Source organism: Puntigrus tetrazona, chromosome 18 (genome assembly GCF_018831695.1).
Source record: "Puntigrus tetrazona isolate hp1 chromosome 18, ASM1883169v1, whole genome shotgun sequence".
In the NCBI taxonomy this organism is placed as follows: Eukaryota; Metazoa; Chordata; class Actinopteri; order Cypriniformes; family Cyprinidae; genus Puntigrus; species Puntigrus tetrazona.
The window spans coordinates 18,563,070-18,572,837 of NC_056716.1; the positions used below are offsets into that span (position 1 = coordinate 18,563,070).

At 38.2% G+C, this 9,768-nt stretch overlaps 2 protein-coding genes across 7 annotated transcripts in view; both read right to left on the reverse strand.

The window, feature by feature from the left end:
• Positions 1–294: 294 nt before the first annotated feature.
• LOC122362546 (NACHT and WD repeat domain-containing protein 2) lies at positions 295–7,123 on the reverse strand. 5 transcript variants are annotated; one of them, XM_043264053.1, is made up of 8 exons: positions 6,954–7,123; positions 6,543–6,599; positions 6,290–6,378; positions 5,735–5,842; positions 5,281–5,484; positions 5,079–5,205; positions 4,479–5,002; positions 296–4,380 (listed from the first exon to the last, which is right to left on the reverse strand). In XM_043264053.1, exons 1-8 carry the CDS (start codon positions 6,991–6,993, stop codon positions 691–693), a joined length of 4,839 nt encoding a protein of 1,612 aa, XP_043119988.1. In that variant the 5' UTR covers positions 6,994–7,123; the 3' UTR covers positions 296–690. The 5 variants fall into 5 exon arrangements, with proteins under 5 accessions (XP_043119989.1, XP_043119988.1, XP_043119987.1 ...); XM_043264052.1 differs by having other exon boundaries at positions 6,543–6,602; XM_043264054.1 differs by lacking the exon at positions 5,735–5,842 and having other exon boundaries at positions 295–4,380; positions 6,543–6,602.
• Positions 7,124–7,739: 616 nt separating this feature from the next.
• The window catches only part of LOC122323074 (F-BAR and double SH3 domains protein 2), a 75,336-nt gene continuing 73,307 nt past the window's right edge, over positions 7,740–9,768 (reverse strand). For both annotated transcript variants that reach the window (XM_043216721.1, XM_043216722.1), the window contains one exon: positions 7,740–9,768. This exon is cut by the window's right edge and continues 140 nt beyond it. The gene's annotated coding sequence lies outside the window, so the exon portion shown is untranslated.

Here is a 9,768-nt window from a genome sequence, read left to right on the forward strand (position 1 = left end):
TTTTAATTAGCGGTTAATACAGCGTACGATATTGTAATTATAACATCAAATAAAAATTTTAATAGCGTATGGTTTAATGTTTCATAACAAATATTTTAATAGGATAACCAAATAAATGTTTGTGTATAAATTAAAAGATCAATATAATAGCATATAATTTTTTCATTATTTTAACTATTTTAACATTATTTTAAGTAATGAGTAGCTACATTAAAAATGAACAAAGTAGTAAACAAACGTAACTACCTTTCTTCTTCTTCTTCTTTTTTTACTTTTGGAAAAAGGACTAAGATTAAATAGTTTAAGATTAAAAAGATTAAGTTTAGGGTTAGATTCAAGGTTATTAGGTATTAGGAAGTTGTTAGAAAGATTTATGCTGTGTGGCTACGCAAGTCAGCAATATAAATGTTAATAAATGAAAGTAGCAAATATAAAATAAATAGAATTGTAAAAATATACTATAGTAAAAAGGGTACTATGTAGTGTCAATATATAGTGTGATACTGTTTGAGACAAAAATGTATTTTTATAAAATTGTACAGCTTAACACCTGCTTTCTCATCTTACTGAATCCTGAGGTGTGAGACAAGTGAACATATTAATTTTTTTTAATATGATAAACATATGTATATCACATATTACAAATGCACTGTAGAACATTGTAAAAAAAAAAATACACATTGGAATTATTTAATACATTTGCAGGGGTAATTCAACCCAAGTAAGGTTAGGTTTTTTCCGTGGTGACCAAATTAATTGTTCATCCAGTGGGCACAAAAGTGTTGGGCTCTGAACATCCTCTATCCGGCTGCTTTTACCTGTCTTGGTGTCATTCACACCATAAACCCCAACAGAGCCATCCTGAAACCCCACATACACAAGAGAATCCTCAGAAACCATCAGAGTAGAGGGGTTTTTGCAGAAATAGAATCTGCCTATGGTCTCCCCATCAGTCAGACGTATGGCTACCAACATCGGCTTTTCATGGAAATCACAGGATATATTTTGGCACACCAGAGAGGAGAAACATATATAGACCACATATTGTCCAAAAACACCTACAGATGCATACTGTTTCAGAACAGGCCCTTCGGTTCTCAAAGAGCATAGTTTACTGTTGGAGAAATCTAAGATGTTTATAGTGGATTCAGATATTGAAAGGATGGCATACTCCCCATTTGTGGATAGCCTAAAGATCTCTGGTTGGCACAAGGAAGAGTCTGGCAGTTGGAATTGATGACAAATAGTATCCTCTGTTAACCTCCAGGAGTATACATTCCCTGATGCTGAAGATACAATCACGTAATCTGGATGGTCAAGCAGAGAATGGAAAGCAACAACATCTGACAGATCAGAGCATGAGAAGCATTTGCTTACATTACCAGACCAGAGGCTGACAGCCAACAGATCCCCACTGTGAAGTCCTAAAAGAAAGGTGCTCTCTGGAGAAATGGTGGCATTTCTGAGATGAAGATGAATGCTGCAAATCCTATGTCCATTTTGCAATTTCCACACCCTTGATGGACCCGTCTCTGATAGTGCAACTCCGGAGTTGCCCTTGGGTGTTATTAGAACCTTGTAAGCTTGACTATTAGATATTCTGTAAATATTTTCCCCACTCCTGGTTTCCCAGACATATATGTCTCCAGCTGCAATACTCACAAGGTAGTTGCCATCTCCAGAAACAGACATAGACTCCACAGTACCTTGGTGAAAGAAGCGGCCTTCTACTCTACCACTTGACACCCCCCACTTCCAGATAAGTTTGGAGCCATCTGAAGAGTAACAACTTTCTCCTTGCAATCCCACAGCCACCATATCCACCCTCTTTCCAGATTTTGGTGCCAATGCTGAAGCCGTAATGAGATCCATGTCCCAAATAAGAACACTTATGCTTGTTGTTGCTGCCAGGTAAGAGGTCCCACACTTCAGAAGTTTAATTGCTTGACAATTTGCAGTGTCCAGGCTCAACACACATTGTCCAGAGGCACAATTCCAGACCAGCAGAAATGGGCAATTGCACAGTAAAGCAAGGATGAAGCGTGAGTTTTCATCCATTATGGCTTGCTTAAATGTTTTGCCCCTTGGGGGGTCAAATTGGTCAATTACATCGATTTGATCAATGTCAATGAGTTGCATTTGTTGCTTTTTGCATAGTAGGAGAACCTCATTCCTTTTGTAGTCTGTATTTAACACCTTTTCCTGGGTTGTGCAGTAATTCTCACAAACCAGAATTGGATCTGTTATGATGTCAAGATTCCAAGCAAAAACATTTCCTGCTTGATCTACACAAGTAATCATCCCATTACCCTCAGAGAGAATCATATCAATTAATGGCATATCTTTTGGACAAGTAAAAGTGGCTAGAAGTTGACCATTGGACCATTCAAATATTGTCACAGAACCTTCTTTTTGTCCACAGTAAATTATATCTCCTTCCTCAGAACATGTCACACAGGTAATCTCATAAGTGCAGTGCAGTTCGGTCTGTTCCTCTCTATCAACAAATACATTAACAATGTTTTGTCCTCTCCACCATACAAAGAGTTTGTCATTAGACACTAAGACACCCTCAAGAATGGTCTTGTCCCTTTGTTGGGTTTGAATTTCTTGAGGCTGTGCGCTGTGCGCATCCCACAAGACAAGTTTACCACAATGGGTACTAAGAAGAAATATGTTTCCATAGCTACTGACACTTGTGAAATGCAGATTAGATAATTGGTTTAGTCTCAAGCCTTCAAATATACCTCCATTACAAGCCCAAGCAGCACCATTCTCTAGCACAACCACTACAGTGCCACAGATGGATCCAGCTGACTGCATGATTCGGGCAGCGGTCGACTCTTGCGGTGTACAGTGGGTGCAAGGTACTGCAGGAACTGGAGGTAACACAGTATACACACCACTTTTCAGGATAATACCATCAAACCTTGGCAGATTAGCACATTCTTCTAATGCAGGAAAAACATTCAGAAAAGGAATAAGTTTGGCTTGCAGTACTATTGGCAGATCGGCAGGGCTGTTTCTCAGCAGACAAGCTGAAGATCTCAAGATGATGTGGAGGAGCTGAAGTTTCTTGGGAAACACCAACTGAGATGTCTTCTCAAGCCATAGGAACAGTTTGTCAGCCAGTTTTGCTTGCAGCATTGCCTGTAGGTATTCCTGAGAAAACATTAGGTTACCAAGCTCCTCAATTCTCCCACTTTTCAACAAAAGGAAAGGAAGTATGTGGAGTTTTCTTAAATTGGGATGTGTTCTTGCTGACGGACTCTTGGCAGTAGAGATACAGAAAGGAGGAGAAAAGATCCAAGGTTGACTTGGTACTTGTCTGTCAATGTCAATGTTAATATTCTGTGGGCCATCTGAATCATCTTCATTGATGATCAAAGGTTTTGCTGTGCCATTTGCCCAAGAGCCACTGAAATAGTCTAACAGCACATGATGGATCTTCTGACTTGTTTCTTCTGAGCTCAGGTACCTTTTACATACAACCAAGGGGAAGTGTCTGCTGACCCAGAAAAGAGTTTGGGTACCTAAAATGTTCCTCAGCACTAGAAATCCCTTCAGGTCTGAAAGGAGGCTTTCCACAAAAATTTCAGGAACCTTCACTGTAAGTGGTACACTAACACCTGGTGGAAGGAAAAATGTGAGAACTTCATCATCACAAGAAAGAACATCAGTGAGCTCAGCTGCGGTCATGCCATACCTGGCCAAGGTAAGATAGCTTAAAGCTTTCGAGACTACAGCTTTCCCATGCTTCTTCTCCAGATGATCAAACATCAGAACAATGTTATTATGGACCTCTTGGACCAGAGAGTCCTCTGTAATCTCAAACTCTGACTTCCAGTGGACTGCCTGTCTGTGAAGGAGTTCCGCATATAGTGGGACAGAGCATTTCTTAAAAGCCTGATTCACATACATCTGTTGGCCTGAGGTGATCTTTCTGTTGGACTCCTGAAGAAGTGTTGTCAGAAGATGGCTGCAGCTTTTGCTTTCTACTTCTTGTAGCTCACAGAACACAGTTGAATCTGTATAATACTTCTTCAGAGTAGCAAGAAGCTCAGGCCTATTTACATTTATAGAAATGAGAAGCTTTACATTTGGAGCTAACGTTTCAGGAAGTAATGTCAAGTCAAGTTGTCCATCAGTCTTTGGCAGTTGGTCAAGACCATCTATGATGAGCACCAAAGGACTCTTGGATGATGATCTTGTGGTCAGGAGTCTTTTGAAATTTTCTTTTAGTTGAAAGATGTTGTTGACACAGGTACTACTTGAATCAACACTTTTACATATGTCTTTGAGAAGCTGTCTCAGTGAATTGTTGACATCTATGAAGTACACAACGATCTCAGGATCCAGGTTCTTCAACCACATGGATGCCTGCAAATGCAAAAGACCACATTAATGTCATAGAAAAGAATTCAAACACCCCAAATTATTTTAAAAGGGACGGTTGCAAAACATTATTTGAGGCATACCTGACTTGCACAGTAAGCCAAAAGCACAGTTTTGCCTGAGCATGGTCTACCATTGAGTATGAATGGAAATTTTGTATTTTTTCTCTTTAGGTATGATTTGACTTGTTCGACTTCTTCCCGTTCAATTCTGTAAAGAGATGAAAAGATGCGGCACAGATCTTTCTGGCCAAATTCATCGACTGTAACAGCCCTCCCATTTGAAACGGCACTGTCAATGAGTCTTTTGAGATCTGTATGTAGCTGCTCAATCAGACCGACAGCAAAGTCAAGCCTCATCTCAGGTGTGTAGCCTTGCAAACGATTGCACTTCGTGGTGGTGCTGTACATCAGGGCTTTGTGGAAAGCGACCATGCTTGGCAGAAAGTGTTCTCGGAGCTGGGTCAGCTGGTGCAACTGAGCTTGCTTTTCTGGAGATAATCCAATTTTTTTCTTTGGGTTATTTATTTTATGAACGTAGCAAAGACATCTCGCAACATCTTCACTGGAACTGTCTTCATATGCATAACGGATGTCATTTTCAAGAGCTGGTGAGATAAATTACACACTTTTGATTGAGAATATGCTACAAAATTCTGCAATTCGACCAAGACACTGACTTACCTGATCGGAAATATTTCTGAGCTTTTTCATGTGTCATAATCCCCACCTGGAGACACTGGGTCACAACATCATGAAGGATTTTCCTCACCTCTGGAAGCACCTCAAACCAGTTGTTATTTTCATTTGGCTAATGACAAAAGATTAAGGACTTTAGCTACATTATCTGGTTCTGTGCAGCAATAATGCAAAATGTGTTACTTGCCTGGACACCAGGGTGTTTAAAACGTCCTGCTGGATTAAGCATACAGAAAGAGGGAGGAAGAGCATTTTCGTCTCTCTGGTAGCATTTCTCCAAAATGTCGGTCTTAAGGCCCATTAGCTGGCATACTTTGAAAACATGCTGGAACTCAGAGGCTTCGATCTGCTCAGGTAAACATGGATCTCCATACTGTTCACCCACCAAACCCTGACATGAAAACAACCGAAGCTCATTCATTTGGTAAATGTTCTCAGATGACTTGCTAAAATCAGGAATTCATTTATTCTGGAAGTGAACTAATCCTTTTATGAGTTCTGCATTCAACAAGCCTCGATCCAATGTATAGTACCTAGAATTACTTTAAACCGTAAGTATTGCTTTTAGAAAATGTTTGAGCTGTTGCATCAAGTAAAATCCCTACAATCAAACGATCATGCTGTACTGAAACAAATGCTACCACAAAGAAAGGCCCCAGAGAGTTCTTCCTGCAGTCCTCCAGAATTTCCAGCCGTTCCTTCTGTGAAGGCCAGTTTCTGGGTTCTACTGCTTCGTACGGGTCAATAACCTGCAAACAGGTTTGATCAATAGACACTTTTGTGCTTATTTTTATTGTTAGTTCATGTAGAGAGAGGCAAATGATTCAATAGACTTTGTATTAGTGGGCTAGATCCCATCAATTAGCCAAAAATATTGTTTTATGCACTGTAATCGGTTTACTGACATGCAAGAGAAGTTCAATACAAACTCAGTCAGCCTTTTGTTATTTGCACAATTAAAAATGCATGATGTTTAGAGACAGTAGGAGGGCCTGTTAAATGCTCAATGTTCCAATGAAAAAAAATAACCATTATTTATTCATGTTTATGGATTAACACACAATTACTGTCAAAATCATTTGTTATTGTCAACTGGAAGCAACAGAACTGTAATGTTCATCAGAATTAGATGGTTTACAACCTGATCAAACGCGTTACATTCTGACAGAAGATGTGGAAAAAAGATGTTTGCTCACTCTGAACTCAACTCCATGTGTGCATCTGCAGTATTCCCTCAGTCTGGGGACAACTCTCTGTCTTAATAACCGCCTCTCAACCACAGATTCTGCAACAGAGTTCACACGAGGCAGGAACTTTTACCCAGAAGCTCAGATTTTAAAGCTAAAAGTTTACATTTTTAATGCACTTTCCTCATCTTACTATGAACAATTCATTGGTGCGTGTTATTTAAAAAGGGAAAAAAGGCATAATATGTCAGTAAAATAATACCTTGATCCAAATTATTTGGCAACCCCTCCCCTCCATACCACTTTTCACAACCATTTTCTGCTGCATAAAAAGTTTACAAATTTTTTTTGTAGTTTATTCTTGTCGTTCTAAACATGCTTGACTATTAAATCCAATTTGCACGTGTATATTAAAGGTGCATGTGATGCTCAGAAGAGGCATGTGTTTGGTATGACATTTTTTTTTCCTTCTAATAACTGCTTTATTGCAAATACAACATCTCCTTCATTAAAAATGTGCTTTTAGTTCATTATTCACTATGTTATTAAGGTTGTAAATTACATTACAGTACTTTGGTATAGTTAAGTTTTTGTTCCTTTAAAAAAAAAAAAAAAAACAATAAAAAAACTAAATGAAACATTTAAGATGTGCCTAAAACAAACTGATACGTACCTTCTGGGTTGGAGCACAAATAAACTTTAACACAAGCCATCTAATTTCCTTTAGAGAGAAAGTTTCTCATTCTTTTCAAGTACCAGCATAAAATTAACACGCTGAAACATTCGGTTCTTGCAGAAATATGTGAAAAATCCACACTCATTACCCTGAGGATGGTGACCGCATGTTTTGTCTCGTATCTCATTTCCCAACAGGAAACAGGTCTCTGTTATTATTTACACAGATCTCTGGGAGAACCACCCACTCTTTTCAAAACGGACTGACAAGCAACATGATTTGACAAAACACAAAAATCAGACAAAAACACATTCATAGATTTTAAATAAAAATAATAATAAAATATTTACACATCTAGCATTCTACAGGAAGCAGAACAATATCTAAATTAATAAAAAAAAAATACATAATTAAATATAAACATTTCCATTGCAACTTATATTTAAAAATTACCCTTCTTAAAAAATAATTAAAACTATAAAATTGTCATATATACAAGAAATATTTAGAAAAATGGCAAAAGGAGGTCTTTAACTCTTAGATGTTCAAATGCGTTTGTCTTCAAATGTTTACAACGTGTTTTGTTTTTACTATACCCATGTAATATGTTTGCATTTTTTCCAGATATTTTACTAAAAAGCGGCGCATGTCTGAATCTGATTAAGAATGTGAATATTTTCTGTGAAGATAAACACTTAAAATCAAACTAAACAAATAAAAAGATTCGTGCCTGATTTGAAGATCTGGCCACATGCATAAAAAAAAAAACTGAAACAAAGAGAATCACTTTCCCCAATTTTTTATTTAACATTTGTACACAATAAATACAAATAATTTTACAGCTAATAATATGCAGAAAGAATATTTTTCACCTGTTCTCTGATATTGTCACTGCAGCAACAGTCAATTGTTGTTATTCCATCTGTTTTTTTTTTTTTTTTTTTTTTTTTTTTTTTTTTTTTGTCTAGCAGCTCGGAATCACCTTCAAATTTTAATAAACGCAAATAAAATCACTTTAGAAATAAAAACAACTAGAATACGCAGCTAATGCTATCGTAGAAGCTCCAAAGAGTTGAAACTGGCCGAGAAAACTGGGAGCGTAATTTAAAAAAAAAAAAATGCAAATGAAAATATCAAAATTTGCGTTCCGTTTCGTATAGGCGAGAACAGTTTTTGACACAATGGGCTTTAACCTCTAACCATAAACTTCAAAACAAGTTTGATAACATTCAAAAGATCTCAACGAGATCAACAAGAAAATAGGTTGTGACAGAGGAAAATAGAAACAAAGGGAAGATACTCAAACATCTTCCGCTCGGATTAAAAAAAGGCTACCAAACAAACTTTTTTTTTTTCTTCCTCCCACGTCTCGCACACGCTCTTCTCGTAATGACCCTGTTCTTGCTTAACAGAACTATGGTACCATTTCACAAAATGGATTTTTTTTAAATTCTTTCCACGGTCTATATTATGGAATCAACATAGCAACTCTGCTCTCTTTCAAACGTTATGGGAAAAACTACAATCAGTCACTCTCACGAGATCGATCGCACGGCGCCGGGCAGCTTCATCTTCCAATAGAGGCAGCTGGGAGACGAGGACATAAAAAAAAAATTAAAAATCAGATAAAATCAAGGGGTCAAAAGCGCCGAAACTCCAGGAAAAGAAAAAAAATGAATGTGGTAACGAATGGAAATGATACATCTAAATTACAGCCATTGCTTATTTAAGACGAAATGTCTCTTTAACTGCAAAAAAACAAACAAACATACAAACATAGCTGCCCCTTGTAGGGAGGAAATGCACTTAGGACACGATAACAGGTTTGCGTTCGTCGGCAACTATTAAAAAAAAAAAAAAAATCCACCTTTTCTGTGCTTGTTGCAGGGTTTTTCCCCCCCATCACATTCATCCTAAATACTGCCATAAAAGAAACACAGCACATCCGTTCAGTCCTCTACGTGACAATGAGAAATGCGTTAGGCTGGAAAAGCACTTTAACTGATACTTGTATATTGATCGGTACATTTCCACGATTACGTTCCGCCGTCTTCAGGTCGCGTGTTTCTGAGGACTAAATATTAGTAATACATACAAACACTGGTCTTCATAATGAAAAGTTGAGGAAAAGGATATAGTATTTGTTGTTAGTACTTTGCTCAGATCAACACAAGACAGAAAGAAGCTAAACCGATGAGGGGGGAAAAAAGAGAGCGAAGTAACCAGCCTTGCTCTCTTTTTAACCCTCGTTCTCCTCGCTCTTTTTCCTCGTAGCCTTTTATGTACAGTTCCCTTTCTCCGTTATGATCTGCGATGTTTAACGTGAATATAACATTCCTATGACGACAGTAATGTACTGTGCTATTACATGTGAAATACGTAAATGGTGGGACTATTCGTGGCTGACCCCTTTCTCTCTCTCGTTATCATCCCACAATTCCTAGCATTGCATGTTTGGCTCTCCAAAAGCCGCTGAATGGATATGCAAGTGTAGCCTCTTTAAAACTCTCGCTATGCCTTGGTTCCTTTCTGCGACGCGCACTTACACGTCGACCTCGATTTTGACAAATTAACCGGCCTCGAGTGGATCAACGAAATTTTAAACAAGTTCCTGTTGCAAGAAAACGTAATTACGAATACAAGGATTAGAGTTTGGCATGAAAGCGGTTTAAGGCACCAGACAGTCTGTGACGCCAAAAGAGGTGTTTGTTTTTTGTGGAAAGGGATGCCTTCGAGATGCTGTTCTCCGCCCCCTCGGGATCTAAGGATGCTCATAGGGCGGGTTAACGCACGCCCCGCCCATTCCGTGAGG

Excerpts from the sequence above, each read along its gene's own strand:
- LOC122362546 (XM_043264052.1), bottom strand. The coding sequence starts at position 6,993 with ATGGCTTGTGTTAAAGTTTATTTGTGCTCCAACCCAGAAG. Across the intron at positions 6,603-6,953 it reads TTTGTGCTCCAACCCAGAAG|CAGAAAATGGTTGTGAAAAG; the intron begins GTACGTATCAGT and ends CTTTTTATGCAG. Across the intron at positions 5,003-5,078 it reads TCAGAAATATTTCCGATCAG|CTCTTGAAAATGACATCCGT; the intron begins GTAAGTCAGTGT and ends TTATCTCACCAG.